Raw genomic sequence first — 19,088 nt, forward strand, 5'->3', positions numbered from 1 at the left:
ACCCACCATTTACTTCAACGTGGATGGAACTGGAGGGTATTATGCTGAGTGAAGTAAGTCAGTCAGAGAAGGAGAAACATTATATGGTCTCACTCATTTGGGGAATATAAAAAATAGTGAAAGGGAATAAAGGGGAAAGGAGAGAAAATAAGTGGGAAATATCAGAGAAGGTGACAGATCATGAAAGACTCCTAACTCTGGGAAATGAACAAGGGTTAGTGCAAAGGGAGGTGGGCGGGGGTTGGGGTGACTGGGTGACGGGCACTGAGGGGGCACTTGACAGGATGAGCACTGGGTGTTATACTATATATTGGCAGATCAAACTCCAATTAAAAAATATATAAAATATTAAAAAAAATAAAGTAAGACACTTTTTGAACTTCATTAGGTTCAAAGGAATTCTATAGAATTTTAATCTTCATTTCAATGATTGCTTTTATATCATTACTTTTAGAGAATCAGTTCATTTAATTAATACGTAATATTTCTATTACTCATTTATTCTAAAACTATAATTTCCTGTTAGGTATATTTTCTTCAAGAAAAAATTCTAGAGGGCTACTATTTTATTTCATTATGTATCCATGAAATAGGTGATTAGATTGCCTCTTTTCCAAATGACTTGGAACTAAAAAGAATTCATATTTAGTATAACTTGCAGTTTCCATTCTTAGATAAAGGCAGTATATCATGCATAGTTTCTACATCCAAATTGTTCAGTTCTGCTTCATGGCGTCTGCACACAAATTGTTCACAAGGTGACACTATGATCACAAACCTAAAAATCAAAACACTTTCATACATTTTTGGAAAGGTTATCTTTGCCTTGAAATGTTTAAGCCAAAAGTTCTCTTTCTAATGCTCCTTGGTCAATGAAGTAAAAATAAATTACTCAATTTAGATACTGAGTAACTAGAATTATAACATATATTCTTTACAACAAATCACTAGACAGCAAACACTGAGAGGATCTCAGTGGCTCATGACTTAGAGCTAGATGGAATGAAAAAAATTTCAAAGAGAGAAACTGTATAAACACAATGGAAGACATGGAGAGTCACATTTGTGTTTTCACAACATAGAATGAACAGCTCTGAGAATATTTCAAATATAAGTACTGAAAGGATACAATAAATAGAAGAATGAAATGTTATATACATTTTAAACTGATGAAAGTTCTGCTAATCTGAAATAGTTAAAAATTTCTATTTGAAAATTCACAACTATGCATGGACACACACAAATACTTGTTTTTTAATGTGCTTTCATTTTAAATGTTTTTTAAAGATCTTATTTATTTATTTACTTATTTACATACTTATTTATTTATTTTGAGATAGAGAGAGAGAGCATGAGCAGGGGTTGGAGCAGATAGAGGAGCAGAGGGAGAGGGACAACCAGACTCCCTGCTGAGCAAGATGCTAAACACAGCCTGGATTCCAGGACTGGGATCATGACCTGAGTCAAAGGCAGTCACTTAACAGACCAAGCCACCCAGGAGCCCCAAATGCACTTTCATTTTCAAGCAAGCAGAAAATTCATCAATATCGATTATAATCAGTTACTCCTGAGCGCTAGCAAAGAATAACAACTTGGCTACAGGAGAAAATGTCTTAATGTTATCTATGTGGAAGTAGGTACAGTAATTTCATAGAACAAAAGAATTGGTAAGAGAAGAGTTTATCAAATATCCTAAACAATAATAAACCAATATATTAGAATCATCAGATATCTTTAATATATAATCCAGTAAAATAAGGTAGTAAAATACACTGGAAAACACTGCGAGATAATTAACATAATTTTAAAGGAAAACCACAGAAGCTATATTTCACACTGGAAATCTAAGGTAAAGTCATACACTAGTGAATCCATATTATGAGAAGATAGGACATTTTCTATCATTGTGTCATGATGATATATTCAGGAGTTTTAATATGATGATATTCCGCAGAGATATTTTTCATAATTGAAACATTACCTACCCAGTGACACCTGTGATACTTTTCCCTCTGGCCATAGAACCATAAAACATATTTATAAAACTTAAGAGTCAGGATGAAACTTGGAAGTCATTTACTTAAAATACCTTTATCCTACTTTTTAAGAGTGTTAGTTTTTCTTTTTTTTCTTTTTTTCTTTTTATTTTTATTTTATGATAGAGAGAGAGAGGGAGAGAGAGAGAGAGAGAGAGAGAGGCAGAGACATAGGCAGAGGGAGAAGCAGGCTCCATGCACTGGGAGCCCGAAGTGGGATTCGATCCCGGGTCTCCAGGATCGCGCCCTGGGCCAAAGGCAGGTGCCAAACTGCTGCGCCACCCAGGGATCCCCCAGTTTTTCTTTTTCTAATTATAAAAATGATAACTTGTTGCAAACCTTTAAAATAAAAAGAAGTACAAAAGTATGAAAAAGAATCAACCGTAGTCATAATATCTGTAGACAATTAATACTCTACATTCATGTCTTTGTGTTTTTATTTAAAACAATGTCATGAATATTATGTCATGACATGTCACAAATATAATTTTTAATGATTGCATAATATTTCAATCTCTGATTGAACCACACTTTATTTAATTATGCTCCTATTTTAGGTTCCTGAGGATGTTCACTAAAATTGTGATGATATATCTTTTGAATATATATATTGTAGGAGTACAATTAAATAAATTTTATCACTCATTGATAAAATATATACCCATTTTTATTTATTTAAGATGAATTCTGAGAAAAAAAAAGCAAAAAAAAACTCTTCCTTTTATACATGTGGAAATGTAGACCCATACAAGTTAACTGATTGATGAGGTCCATAACCAAAATTATCTGATTTTCTGTTTCTAACTATAATGTCATTCTCTATAATTTAAAAGTACAGCTGTTGAATCTTATTCTGCTCTATGTATTCTATTGCTATATCAATATTGCTATCTTTAAATTCATAATCCATTATTCATCTTTTACTCATAACTATTTCATTCCCTCTTGAAAGCCTACATGGAGTGGCAATAAAACAAATCAGAAAAGCAAATTGAAATGTTAAAGAATAAATAAGAAATAATAAAACAAACAAGAAAAACACCAGTATGAGACACTCTTTCTTATTCTTCTTTAGATTTCAACCAAAAGTCTACCTGAATATGGAAAAAGGCAGCTCCATTATGATTGCTAGTAGGCCACAATTTAAAATAAACTAGGTAGATTCTATCAAAAGTATAATTACTATTCAAAGAGTTAAAGCATGCAAAATGATTTGGATACATTTCTGAAATTATTTGGGAGGCAAATGAAGGGTAAAGGCTTCAATCAGTTTCCACAAAGTCACGATAAGCATCTCAGAGACAATCCTGGCTGCCTTAAGATAGATTGTTTACATCAAGAAAATGTGCATTCCCTACTTCCAAGGGGAGAAATGAATCAACCATCCAGAAAGCCCAAAGTTTACTGACCTTCCACATACGACCTTCAAGTATGCTGATAAGCCAAAAAATGCAACTTAGAATTATTGGAAAAATATAATTTTCAAGTATATATGAATTTTAAAATTCAAGATTATTTTAGTTTTTTAGAATTATGAAACTTAGCTTTTAGTTTTTAGAATTATAAAAACTTTAAAATAATCACCAAAATAGTCCAATATTCCATTCATTAATCAAAAATGCAGTAAGAAAGAAAATGCAGTAAGAGGGATGCCTGGGTGGCTCATTCGGTTAAGCACCTGCTTCTTGATTTTGGTTCAGGTCATGATCTCCAGGACCTGGGATCCAGCGCCATATCAAGCTCCCTGTTCAGTGCTCAGTGCAGATTCTACTTGAGATTCTCTCTCTCTCTTTCTCTCTCTCTCTCGCTCTGTCCCTCTCACAACTCATGCTCATGCTCTCTCTCTCTTTATATATATATATATATATATATATATATATATATATATATATATGATATAATATAAATAAAATATTGTAAAAAATATAGTAAGAAAATTCTATACTCCAACATCACAGTTTAGCTTTAAAAAAGGATTTCAGGTTTTTATTTCACTTCTTTCCCCTTTTGTCCTTTTAACATGTGCTTAGGATCATCAATATATTAACTTTTCATACTCATAAGTGCTATTGGTACACAAAACATGAGAGTTCATTGTAAAAGTAAAAAAGATGTACTGTTAACTCATCAAATACAAATAGCTTTATACATGAGATGACAAATGTTTTCCTTTATCCTAGAAAGGTTCTTCACCTAATTATGACAAATAAAAATGAAACTAGTTAAGTGAATGGATATTGATAGTTTAGCCCACCCCATCAACCAAGAGCCTTGTGCTTGTTTGTTTATAGAAATTAAAAAGGGAAGAAAAAAAACACTAAATTTCAAATGTTTTTGTGCCTCTGACTCTTATGATCAGTCATGTTATATTGAACAGATTTCATTTAAAAGCACAATTTAAACCAAATGACATTAAAGTGCTGCACACAATATAAATGTCAATGTTTTGCATACTGTAGTTTCTTATTATAATAAACACACAGAGATCCTTCATACATGGTTCTTACCTTCTTCATTTTATTTATTTATTTAGAGAGCATGAATGTGAGCAGAGGAGGAACAGAAGGAGAGGGAGAGAGAGAATATTAAGCAGGCTCCACCCCTAGTAAGGAGCTCTCTGAGGGCTCGAACTCAGGACCCTGACATCACAACCTGAAGAAAATCAAGAGTCAGATGCTTAATAACTCATGTGCCCAGCTCTCTCTTCCTTTTAAAGATACAAGTGACAGAGGATATTCCCAGAGCTGATACATCTTCCTGGGTATACTCATAGTTCAATGCTACAAAATGTTGTTAATAAATGCACAACAGAAGACTGAGCCCAGTGAGAACTGCAAAATAGATATGATACATTGAGGGTTACATGCAATTTCTAGTATTCTGGCTATCAACTCTATCCTTTTCTCTCCCAAATAAGAAAGCATATGGAATAGGATTGATTGACAATAATATTAATTATATAAGCATTATTGCATTGGCTTTATTCATAAGGAAAAAGCAAAGCAATTTCAAACTTTAGTACTTTATTATGAGTAATTATTCACTACACATCCCACACCTGATAACAAAACACAATAAATTTAACATTTGATTTCAGAGTCACTATCCAGATTAATTAAAACCCAAACTAAAGATAACAAAAATGTTTTTAAAGATTTTATTTATTTATTCACTAGAGACAAAGAGAGAGAGAGGCAGAGGCATAGACAGAAGGAGAAGCAGGCTCCCTATGGGGAGCCTGATGAGGGACTCGATCCCAGGACTCCAGGAACATGACCTGAGGGGAAGGCAGACACTCAACCACTGAGCCACTCAGTTCCCCCTAAAGGTAACCAAAATTTTAATGTGGACTTGGTCAACAATTTGATACACTAAATAGATTTAATCTAACTGATGAGAGAGAAATAAAACTGCTTTTAGATTATCTATTTTTGCTTTCAAGTTGTTACTAAATTTTTTCCTAAGTCACTTCTACTACACTCTTGATGACCTACAACAGCTCCACTCTGTTCATCCCATCTTTGATATACCCTAAAAAAATTAAATTACATTTTTGTAATGATTACTATTCAAAAGCAAAAAAGACCTTAGAAGGTTCTATCATCACTGCAATACCTCCTCCAAAAAAGAAGTAAGAGTAGCCTCTGATAAAGTTTTCTTCCACTTATCCACAACACCCATCCAGGCCTACGTTTCTTACTGTACTTTTAGCCAAAGGTAAGTCAAAGTGGCTGCTTCTCTAGTAACAATAACAGTGATCACTCATAGTATGTGATAGAAATCCTTTTATGGACCACCAACATTTAATTTTAGACCAAAGAATGTGGGTAACTGTTTTTGCAAACATATCTAACGGTGCTCAATATTAATTTATACATACATAACAAGGATAGAGAGGTCTAGCTATAGGAAAATATAATGTGCTAAAGATCCAAGTTTTTAAACAGATTAGGTAACTAGAAGTCAGGTTCACTTTCTGTTAACTAAAATATTCTTCACTTTACATAATGATTTATTTCAGGAGTTCATAGAGAACTTCCATATGCATTCAAAATGAAAAAAATTACAAAATATCAGTTTAGTCGCATATCTCATAGGATATAAACAAGGTACAAGGAATGTCTGCATTTCTGATATAAATTAAATGCGGACAAAATGGGACTCACCGATATGATTTCCATTATAGCTTTCATTTAAAAAAAATGCTTTAGAAAATTGATGCTTGTAGGTCTTTTACACTTTATATCTGTTAAACACTAACTGAAAACACACGGCACAAAGTGTTTCTGTGGAGAGAAAAACCTCCTACTGGGTTTAGACTTCCTACTGGGATAACTTTCTCAGCTAAAACCATCTTTGGTACTTTACTGACAGTCTAAGTTCTTTTCTATGAAACACACACACATACAGCTTGACAGCTTATATTTTCTGTATAATATTTAAAAGGAACTTTTCAAATATAAACTGCTTCACTATACAATTCACAATCACTCTTGGCTGGACTACCTGAGCAACCCACCTGACATAATTTTGTTCCCACATGTGACATCCAATAATTATCATGAAACAAGACGACTTACCGGCCCAAAAGAATTACTGTCAAAACTGTGTCCATGATGATCACCTTCAACCCAGATGTGACCCCGGGGAACTTTGACATACCGGTTTTTGTGGCCCATGGTTCTAGAAATAAAGAGCATACATAACCATTGAGATAAGAACAGAAAGACCAAGTAGTTGAGCATACAAAGAAACAAAGGGCAAAAATGCTATTAAAAAAAATGCCACAGATATTTACAGGTGACCATGAAACTACCCTATAACTATTTTTAAATAACATATAGTTAGGACCTTATAAACAGTATTTTTTTCACTCTTCTGTTAAATATAATGTATTAGCACCAAATACAATGTTTTACTATCATATTAAATTCTCAATATCCTAAGTATGTTTTTTATGAAATAAACTCTAACAAAATACAGATCAATTTATTTTCTGATATTTGCTTTTATGTCAATGTTCAACATGATCAACTGTAACTTCATTTTTTTAGTCAAACTTTTCAAACCAACAGATGGCATTTTTCATGACTTCTTAATACTCTAAAAATCGGCATATATAGAAACAACAACAACAACAAAAAAAAACCCTGGGTGATCTCTTGTCAGATTTAAACTATCAATATCAGCTGAAAATTTTTATCAGTATTATTTTATTTAGTCAATTATTCTTGAAAATGAGAAACTTTTTAACAATTTTTAAGACTATTAAATATTAATAATCAGTAATACACATTTAGTGGAACATTCTTTACATTGCTTTTTTAAAAGATATTTATTTATTTGAGAGAGAGAGAGACAGGAGAGGGAGAGAGAGAGAGAATCCTCCAGCAAACTCACCACTGAGCACAGAGCTAGACTCCACAACCCTTACTTAGATCATGACCTGAGCTGAAATCAAAAGTCAGACGCTGAACTGACTGAGCCACCCAGGCTCCCCAGGAACATTCTATATTCTTAAGGCTAACATGGAAAAGGAATAAGGAAAGGCTCTCTCATACAGTATTGGTGGCAATATAAAAATTTTTTCCCTTTTTGCAATTTGGGGCTTATTTTCATTAAATTTGTTAAGAGACTAAAATGTACATGCCTTTGATCTAGTTATTACACTGTTCTGTAGAAATCCATTTCAAAGAAATAATCAGAAATACGAATAACTATTTATTATCAGGAGTATTCAACACAAGCTTTTTTTTTTTTTTCTTTCTTTCTTTATTATCAGGAGTATTCAACACAAGCTTTTTTTTTTTTCTTTTCTTTCTTTCTTTCTTTCTTTCTTTCTTTCTTTCTTTCTTTCTTAAGAAGGGCAAACTGCCACATGTAGTGCCTCATTTGGATGTCTGGAGCTTGACTACATTACTTTCTACAAATGGACCTGGACAGCTCATTTGGAGGTTTTATTTATTTATTTATTTTTTATTTATTTATTTTTTTTTTTTTTCATTTGGAGGTTTTAGCAGGGGAATGCAGCTACTCCTGCACTCTTGACTGAAGAAAAGTCCTTCCCTATTGGGAAAGGCCCCTCTCTTCTACAGAGCACGTGTCAGGAGGGATGCTCAGGGAGCAGTGATGAGAAGGGACACCCCCCTAGCCAGCCAGATCAGCTGAATCAACCCCGGTGATCAATGGGGTGACAGATATCGCAGCGAGATCTCCCTCATATCTGCAACACAAGCTTTTTAAAAGAAATACATAAGCTTTTTATATCATATATGTATTTTCTAAATATTCTACAACATGGCAATGGTTAAATAAATTATGACATAACCAATTTAATAAAACGAACAAGATTACAATAAAATATTACCTGATTCTATAATAATAAATTATTTTGAAGACAGAGACTATTTTTTTTCTTTTTTTACTCCCCAAAGCATCTGGGAAAATGCCCAGCCTAAAGAAACCTATCAATAAATATTGGTTGAATGAATGAATGAATGAGTAAATCTCACCCCTAAGTGTACAGAGTTAAGCACAGAAACTGAGCTTTGTGAGCTATTCTTTGATGTAGAGTCCCTTTCAGGCCATTTTTGTTAGTTAGCACGTTGTATGTGTGCAGAAGAATACATAAAAAAAAGACTATGCATAAATTGGTGCTATAGAAATTGAAACTATTCATTATCTAGAATGTTTTTTAATTTTCAAGATAACTTCAGTGTTGAATTACTTTGCTTGAGATCAGTAAATCATTCATGCAAGGAAGCAATGTTGTGGCCATTAGAAGCCCACAGTAAGTTAATGACTGCTGTTTATTTTTAATTACTACTGGCAAGAAGAGTTTCAGCTTTTTAAAGAAAAGCAAAAAAACAAGCTGAACACATCTCACCGTCATATACTCTGTAATGTAAGTGTTCTTCAATTAAAATCTGTCAATTAGTTCTTGACATCACTACTGCTTTTATCATGAGATTGCCTCTAAGAACTAATATTCCACATCAAGTGTTAATGATAGAAGACCCTTTTATTTAATTGTTGGCAAGGTACACTTTCCTAAAAAAGTCCAAATGTTTGTTCACCTTATTAAGCTGACTATTTTGGATAGTTAGAAAGAAAACAATTACTCATTTTGTCTCTTCAAGAAAAATTATGAATTAAAACCAGCATAAAATCATTTCTGCAATGAGATGGTAGATGTGAAGTCAAGCATATTCTTTTGGAAACCAGAAGGTTATGAAACTCAGATTCAGTTTCAATGTCATATGAACCAGGGAGTCAAGATACTTGTGATAGAAAATGACAGTATCATAAAATTACCAGTGACAGTTGCATATTCCCTTGCATTGACCATCTTATCTAACAGATTTGAATACACCCATCTTCCCATCATTGTCTGGCCTCTTACAATGCCTTATTTTTCTTCATTGCAGCACTTGACACTGATGCATTGGTTTTTTTGTTTATTGTCCATCTCCCTCTCCACTAGAATGTAAACTTCGGAACTTTGTCTTTCTTCTTCCCTTTCTTTGTATCCCCAGAGCCCAAAGGAAAGCATTGTACAAAGTGTTCAACAAATACGTGTTAAATAAACGACCAAATGACTGAATAACTGTAGAATAAAAAAACACTGCAACAACGGCAGAATAATAGAATAGAAAGTTCAGAGTCTGGAACCAGACTAAACTAGTTCTACTCTTGCTACTAGGACTCATAAGTAATCCTGTGCAAGTCGCTTAGTTTCTACTTCCATCTGCCTATTTTTAAAATAGAGTGAATAAAACATGTCCCAACTGGGTTGAGATGAAGGTCAATAGTTAAATGAGAATATAATGGAGAAGTTAATAGAGAGCGTAGTCTCTGCAATCAGCCTATTTTGGCTTTTCTATCTGACTGAATGCTTTCAAGTTCATGTAACCTTGGGAAAGTTGATGCAACTCTGTCAGTGTTCTCACTTGAACAATGGAGCAAATAATGGTACCTAACTCAAAAAGTTGTTCCATGAATCAAGTGGTATGTATTAAACACTTGATAAATGGATTCGGGTATACTTGAGACTGTTTTTAAGACTCAGTACCATTCTGATATATGGTAAGAATCCAGTAAGTGGTAGTTATTATTGCTATTGTCTTCCTTGATCCACTATTTCCTTTCTTTTCATAATTCAGAATGTATTCAGCCTCCACTATCTATTAGCATCAGTCTCTTAAAATTACCTGAGCTACGCTTCAATAATTTCTTTTCCTCACAGTTGCACTGTGACTATAGACTATTTTTTATGGTACAATAAATCTTTTTTTTTTCTTTTTATTTGTATGTCCTTTTGGGATACTATAAAACTTCTATGTGAAAACACAACCTATCTGTGCACATTTAAATATGCAGGAAGTAGTAGGTGAAAACACAAATAGATTGTATTTTCACTTACTAATCACTTGCATTTTTGAATGTCACAGCACCAATAGGAGTGGTTTACTGTGATACCAGACAGGTGTGAAAGAACACTTTGAGCTACAGAATTCTAATAAAATTCATTTCATTTGCATAGTGCATATTTCTTAGGTTTCAATCTAATTTTTAAAAAAATAACCCAAAGTAGCTTTAAAAAATATGATGTTAAAATATCGAGCTGGTTCCTTTTAGGACTGCCAAAGAAATATAAGACTCCTAATAGAAGTCCTCTGGAGAAGGAATTTTAAATAGCTTTGTGCTTCCGAATTCACATAAAAGAAAGACAAGATAATCTTTCAGGTGATTTAACAGTTAAGTGAGGTGTCAGCATACAAGGTTGTATGTATCTATGGCTTGCAAATAATTTTGGTTTGACAGTCAAAAATGAGTTCTGTATGGTATTTTAACTACCTGTCTACAAAGAGGCATTTTTTAGTACTAGCTTTACCATGACAAGTTACTAGATCTTTTAAATGGAATGAAGAATGATTGCCTCCAATTTGATTTGACCTTGAAAACATTTTTTTTAAAAATTCAGTCTTTTGAGGTCATCAGTTGAATACAAAATTATCAATATGATCCTTGATTACCACAAGAAGGAAACAAATTCATACTCAAAGTATGTCCCAAATACACACACACGTACACACACATTCGTAACTTAGGTAACTAGTATTAATAATTCATGATTTATTGTAGTATTTTTATTTTTTCAAATAATATTTTTCAAACAATTGCATTGATTCTCATTATGCAAAGTAGGGGCTTCCATGAATATGTTTACTACTCCCTAGGTGCTAGACCCCTGGGTTTTCATTGTCCTGAAGGAACTAGATGTCAAGAGTTCAGGACTCATCTAGATCAGGTTTTTGAACTAAATCTCTTTCGCCATCATCATCACTGATAGACTAGACTAGAAAGAAATAATCTACCATCAGGAAAGGAAAACAAGAAGGACACTTGTCTCTCAAGGGTTGGCATCTAGAAGAGACAATAATTCTCCTGGGGAATCCACATCCTGCCTGTAGGTGAGATGGTGGTTCAAATTCACACTGCTTGTGTGGTCTAAGAAAATTAAGAATTAACTTTAATTGGTCCCCAGGAATCTGGCAGAAGGAAATATGAGTCTCTTTAAGAAAAATCACTCATTTCAGAATTTTCAGGTTTTCTATAGGTAAGTACCAGTTGGTAAGAACTCATAATCCAAAATAACAGAACCCACAAGGAAACAGCAATATTAATGAGTCAAGGCAAATAATATACAGCAGAATTAGATCCTCAGAGGCTTAAAATACTGTATTTGTCAAATACAGATTATAAATTATACATATTTAAATATTTTTTAAATTAAAAAGGGAACTTTTAAAAATGAACAAGAAACACTACCCTATTTTTAAAGGCCACTCGAAAAAAATCAGATAGAACTTCTAAATTTTATTTTATTTTTTATTTTATTTTTTAAAGATTTTATTTATCTATTCATGAGACACACAAGAGAGAAAAGCAGAGATGCAGGCAGAAGGAGAAGCAGGCTCCATGCAGGGAGCGCAATGCGGGACTCGATCCCGGATGCCAGGATCATGCCCTGGGCCAAAGGCAGGCATTAAACCACTGAGCCACCCAGGGATCCCCGAACTTCTAAATTCTAAAATGCAGTGGACCCTTGAATAATGTGGGAGTTGGGTGCTGACCCCCTCCCCGCAGTGCAGTAGAAAATCCTCATAAAAATTTTGACTCTCCCAAAATTTAACTACTAATAACCCACTGTTGACCAGAAACCTTAGTGATAACATAAGCAGTCAATTCACACATATTTTTATGTTATGTGTGTTCTATACTGTATTCCTACAACAGAGTAAGCTGGAGAAAATAAAATGCTATCAAGAAAATCATAATGAAGAAAAGATATATTAATAGTAGTGCAGTATGTTTGTCAAAAGAAATCCACATATAAATGGACCCACCCAGGTCAAATCCACATTATTCAGGGTTCAACTGTATATAATTAAATAGGTGGACAAAAAAGCAGATTACTAAATGCTAAAGAAAAAGCTATTTAGAATTTAGAATGGAGGGGTAAAGAAATAAAAGAAAGTATAAGAGGTGCTAAAAGACATGGAGGACATTACTAACAAATGTAACATACATAAGTGTAATCCGAGTCTCAAAGGAAGAGAATAAAAGAAAACAAGGGAAGGCAATATTTGAAGAGATAATGGTAGAGAACTTTTCAGAATTGATAAAATCAAGAATTCTGAGTGTACAAAGTGAACCCAACACAAGGAAGATCAATATGAGGAAATCACATCTTGATACAATGTAATGAATCTATAGAACACTAAAGACCCTCTTGCCTCCACTAATTTTTTGAGAAGCTGCCAGAGGGGAAAAAAAAAGTAGATTATCTTTAAACTAACAGTAGAGTTCCCATACAAGGGTATAATTTACATGAAATATAACCCAGTCGTTTTTAAGTATACAATCAATGAATTTTAACAATCTATACAATCATATAATCACTAGATCAAGAAATAAAACACTTTAGGGCAGCCCTGGTGGCTCAGCAGTTTAGCACCGCCTGCAGCCCAGGGCCTGATCCTGGAGACCCCAGATCGAGTCCCACGTTGGGCTCCCTGCATGGAGCCTGCTTCTCCCTCTGCCTGTCTCTGCCTCTCTCTCTCTCTCTCTCTCTTTGTGTCTTTATGAATAAATAAATTAAAAATCTTAAAAAAAAAACACTTTAATGATCCAACAAAGTTTCCTCACACCCCTCAGGAGGCACATCTGTCCTCACTCACATCTTTGGTTCTAGGTAACTGGGCTGAGCTGCTCCTATCACTACAGTTTTACCTTCCTAGACTTTCCTTCAGATTGTATCATTCAATATGCATTCTTCTATTCTTGGTGTGTTTAAATTAGTCTAATGTTTTTGAGATCAATTTATGATGTTGCATGTACTAGAAATTTGCTATCATTTTTTTCTTAATAATATATCATATAGATAAACAGTTGGTTTGTCAAGTAATAGCTCATGGACACATGGGTTGTTTCCAGTTTGGGGCCATTATCAACTAGGCAGCTATGAATATATCAGTATATATATTTGTGTGGGCAAGTTCCTATAAGTGAAATATGGTAACTGAATGCTAACCTGTCTTTTCCCTAATGACTAATATTTCTGAGTACGTATTTGTTATTTGCTTTCTTCTTTGGTGAACTATTAAAGCTTTTAGAAATTAAATTCAGTGGTTTGTCTTCTTACTATCAAGTTGTATAACTTCTTCATACTGGATATAACTCTTACCAGATGTATGTTTTTGCAAATATTTTCTCCTAATCTGCGGCATGCTTTTTTTCATTTTCTTAACAGTTTTTCTTCAAAGAACAAGCATTTTTTTAAATTTTCATGAAGACTATTTAGCAATTTTTTTCTTTTATAATACCTGTTTTTTATGCCATAAGAAATCTTTGCGTAATCCAAAGTCACAAAGCTTTTTCTATTTTTTTCTTCTACCTTTCTAGTTTTAGGCTCCTTTTTTTTTTAAATATGGTACAAAAGAAAGCACATGTTTGTTTGTTTCCTCCTCCTCCTCCTCCTTCTTCTTCTTCTCGCATATGGATATCCAAATTTTCTAGCCCATTTTTTAAAAAAGATTATTCATTCTTAATTGAATTACCTTGTGCTATGGACTGAGTTATATCTCCTCAGAATTCATATGCTGAAGCACCAGGTGGAAGGGTAGGGCCCTCATGAGAGGATTTGTACCCTTATAAGAAGAGATCAGAGAAAGCTTGCATGATCTCTCTCTTCTTCCCCCACTCTCCATCCCTCTCTCACTCTACCACATGATAACTTAATAAAATAACATGCAGAAGAGGAGGAAAGTGATTGAAAATAAATTTTAAGGTTTTTGAATTTTTCTAGTAAAGAGTAGAGATATTTATTATCTTTGGACTTTGGTATACATTTAAATAATATTTTAGGAATCATAATGGAAATGTAATCTACAACTCCCCAGCCAGTAGACGGAAAATAGAATTTAAAAATCTCAGTTAATGCAGGCCTGCCTGGGTTGCTCAATTGGTTAAGCTTCATCAAACTCTTGGTTTCAGCTCCAACTTACGTGCGTGCCGTCTCTCTCTAAAATAAATAAAACTTAAAAAAAAATCTCAGTCAATGCAAAAGAATGCAGAAAATTAAAAAGTAGAGAGGCGCTTGGGTGGTTCACTTGGTTAAGCATTGTCTTAGGTAAAGATCTTGGAGTTTCAAGATTGAGCCCTGCATCAGTTCCTTGCTTCTTCCTCTGCCCCTCACCCCACTTGGGCTCTCTCTCTCTCGCTCACTCTCTCTCTCTCTCAAATAATTTTAAGAATCTTTAAGAAAATTAAGTAGAAAAAGCAGGATCAATAGAAAGCACAAAATAAGATGGTATTTAAATATATCACTAATCATAATAAAAGTAGATGAACTACTATAGCTAATTGAAAAAAATTATTGTCCAACTGTGAAAAATTCTAGCTACATGATGCTCATAAGAAAGATACATAAAACAAAAAGATACAGAGAATTTGATGATCATAATAAAATGATAAATCAGGAAAATAATAGCTTGATTAGTACCCAGACAAAATAAGATCAGGTCTCTGAGACATGATTAAAATGTTTATGGGACCTAATCATGAAGCCATTGTTGCTTATTTGATCCTATAGAAAGATTTTAAGAAGGGAAGTGAGCTTAAAACTGTTTAACGAATAAAGTTAAATTTTGTACATCAAAATCCATGGTCAGCGCCAATATTCTAAAAAGCCCAAAGACCTCTGCTATAAACATGGTAAGCTTTTCTGCTGCTCAATAGACCCATTCTCTACTCTAACTTTAAATGTTACCAACTGTTATATTTGCATAGTATAAAAATGCTAAGGTATAAAGACTCAATACTCTTTTCTTTGGAGCTTATATTGAATTAGAAAAGCATGTAATTAAAAAAATAAATGTATATAATTAAAAGAGGGTGAATTTAAGCAAATCAGGTGATACTATTTCTAGGAAGTTGGATCACCTGAGCTACCTATAAGTGAGGACATTTCCTAAGATCACAGTTGGAAAGACACCAGCGATGATCTAATAAAATTCATCTTTGTATACATAAAGCAGAGGCCAAAAGCATTTTGGTGAAGTCACCTAGTTACTTAGTGGCAGGGCAAAGACTATATACAGCAGATTCCATAATTTCCTTTCCATTGCACAATGGATCATAACTATTTGAGATTCCAAAGAATAGGTCCTTAACATATTTTCACTGGAAAAAAAATGAAATGTCATCTTCTAAATAGACTGCAGATTGTTGCTAGGTGATTAGAGCAAATCTATTTAGTTCATTTAAACAAGTAAGGTTTATACATCTTCACAATAAAGTCATAGAATTAATTTTGTAAGTTTAATATGAATGCTCTTGTACAACTAAGATTTTTTATAGTGAATATTTCTGATGTACATTTTTTTTCTAAATTTGGATTATAGGAGCATAGATGTGACAATTTCCTTAAAAGAATGTTTTCTCCTGTTAAATGTGTATCTTAATAATATCTACAGCTAGCCATAAAAATCGCGGTACTCATTAGTGAAAATTTGAAAAAGATATCAACATTAAACATTAGATTCTAAATCAGGCCGCATATATAATATTTAGGCTGTGTTGATTAATCCAGCAATGAATGAGGTGGCAGTTTATGCTGTGTTATTTTGTGAGTTAGGGTTAGTTTATGAGGATAAGCTTAAGAATTCTGTGAGAATATGGACTCTGCTTTTTATTTCCTGTTATAAACACACTTTTATTGAGTGACTACTATGTGAAACAGTATAACTAGTGTGCATGTGAGCACAGAAAAGAATAAAATCTTGTCCCTACTACCAAGATTATAACTTATATCATGATTTGAACATAAGCAACTGAAGTCTGTAAAATATATATGACATTCTAAACTACCATAGATGAAATTTAACAAGTTGGAAGCATCGGCAAGAAATATAATTGACAAATTTAGGAATAAATAAATATCAAATGTTGCTAACCACATAGGTGTTCAAAGGATGGTATTTTATTTTAGTCTACAACAGCCAGGAAAGGTATTATGAATATCTGGATCAAGCTATGAGGAAGGGATAGGAGAAAGCTAACAGGTAAAGAAGAAAAAATTAATTCAAATCCCATTCTCTTACAAAAAAAAAATTATCTTTTCCTTAGTGCATTATTTCCTGAAGATATAGCATCATAAATTAAGGAGATATTTTATAAGCCACTTTATAATGAAGATTTCCAGTCATTACAATAGTATGGAAAATTAAGTATATTTAAATTATTTCATTCTAGGGGCACGTGGGTGGCTCAGTGGTTGAGCATCTGCCTTCAGCTCAGGTCGTGATCCTGGGATCGAGTTCTGCACCAGGTTCCTCCCTCTGCCTATGTCTCTGTTTCTCTCTGTGTGTCTCTCATGAATAAACAAATAAAATCCTTTAAAAAAATCATTTCAGGGTAGCCCCGGTGGCGCAGCAGTTTAGCGCCGCCCGCAGCCCGGGGTGTGATCTTGGAGACCCGTGATCGAGTCCCACGACGGGCTCCCTGCATGGAGCCTGCTTCTCCCTTTGACTGTGTCTCTGCTTCTGTCTCTGCCTCTCTCTCTCTCTCTCTCTCTCTGTGTCTCTCATGAATAAATAAATAAAATTAAGAAATTAAAAAAATGAAAAATAAAAAAAATCATTTCATTCTAAAGATACTATTATTAATTATTCTCTAATTCTCCTTAATTTCTTATTCTTCTCCTATTCTAAATGCTATTATAATACATCCCATATTAAGTTATTTCAGATAAGATTAAGTCAAAAGTTTTTATGTAGGTAAATGTATTATTGAGTTATAGCATAATTATAAACATTATATAAACTATCTGAATATAGAAAAGATAACTCCACATAGCAAAGAAAAGAATGTATCTAACTTGCATATATTCAGAATGAGTTTTTGCTAAAAATGATAAAAACATGAAATATCAAAGTTTTAAGCACCATAATCAGTATAGCTACTGTTAAACTGGATCTTATCAGGAATAAAAAAAGTGACTCATATCATCATTCCATGCAAAGCTTTCTAGCAAAACAATTTAAATAAAATAGTGGGCTTGTAATACATAATTTTATTTTTTTAAAAAAATCAATATTTATTATAAATGGTATTGTACTTGTTTACAAAGTCCTCTCTCAAAATAATTTCCTGGGTATCTGTATCATTCATCATTTATGTTAGTAGGTTTTTCCTACTTTATATTTATACAGGGGGAAAAGCACATCTCAGTGCTTTTTAATGTAAAGTCCAATAATGCTTAGATATTGGAGGAAATATGAACGATTTTCCATCTGTTTGCTTTGATCTCAGTTTTGCAAACTGAATATTCCTTTTAATATTAATAGGAATGTATGCTATTTTCTTTAATTTCTACAAACAAAATTAATGAGCCCTTGGGTTCATTATTAGTAATTAATCTTTAAATTACTAGTAATTAATTTTTAAATCACTAGTAATTAATTTTTAAATCACTGTTTAAAGTTTTAATTACACACCAATAACATTTCTAAATACAACCACATCACAAGAAGCAATTGGAATTTGGTTAGATTTGAATTGAGATCCTTCTTTTTACATGACCAATATTGCAAAATAGTAGAGCTACCTAATTAATGTCAGCAGGGATTCGTTTAATCATCCATCATTTCTTCCAACTGAATATTCCTTAATATATCTTTAACAATTTCATTCAAACAAATAGTATTATACAGAGAGAATATAATGACTTCGTAGAAGTCACTATACTAGATCACACATCCAACAACTACAGATTACACTTCATAAAATGTAAATGTGAATAAAATTGGTTTTAGTAAGTACCAAATAGGAGACCTTGCTAATTCAAGCCCTACTTGTTCCAGCCTACATGAATTTATTATAAAACCATAATGTCTAGAATACCAGAATACCATGTAAATATGTGACTGAATTGCTTGAAAGTCAGAAAAGATGTTTTTCTTCCCCTTACATAGGACTATGATGTGGTGACACAATCCTGACCAATGAAGACTCTGGGCTACAGAGCATGAATTAAATTATGGATCAGAATGCCTGCATGCCATATTGTTTTGTTATAAACATAAAGCTTATCTAAAGCTTCCTAGGATATTTTGTTTCATACTTATCTTTGAATATTTGCCATCAATGACCTAAACCCCAAATAAGCAGAGAGCAATCCTCTCAGCTTCCAAGGAATGTGCTCTCAAGCATAAGCCTGACTTTTCCATTTTGGAAGACAAAATTCAGGGGATGTTCAATTCAGATAGGAAGAACAGGAAATCACTTTAGATGAGCTCTTATTAAACTTCTAATGTAACCCAAAATAATATTACACAGCATAAAATAGGCTACTATATCCACTGAGTTTGTATGGGGACCCTCTTGCTTGTAAGAAATCAGATGCATGTGCAAAAAGTGAATTTTGAAAAGATGTGATTTCTTATATTGTGTGCCATAGAAATTGAAGAGTCAGTCCTCCATAAGTCA

The 19,088-nt window shown here is 33.2% G+C and overlaps 1 protein-coding gene across 3 annotated transcripts in view; it reads right to left on the minus strand.

The window, feature by feature from the left end:
• IMMP2L (inner mitochondrial membrane peptidase subunit 2) overlaps positions 1-19,088 on the minus strand; it is an 860,425-nt gene that overhangs the window by 200,774 nt on the left and 640,563 nt on the right. For all 3 annotated transcript variants that reach the window (XM_055314811.1, XM_055314814.1, XM_055314812.1), the window contains one exon: positions 6,617-6,719. In XM_055314811.1, the coding sequence (XP_055170786.1) occupies positions 6,617-6,719 (103 nt within the window). The remainder of the gene's footprint in view (positions 1-6,616; positions 6,720-19,088) is intronic.

Source organism: Nyctereutes procyonoides, unplaced genomic scaffold (assembly GCF_905146905.1).
Source record: "Nyctereutes procyonoides isolate TBG_1078 unplaced genomic scaffold, NYPRO_anot_genome, whole genome shotgun sequence".
In the NCBI taxonomy this organism is placed as follows: Eukaryota; Metazoa; Chordata; class Mammalia; order Carnivora; family Canidae; genus Nyctereutes; species Nyctereutes procyonoides.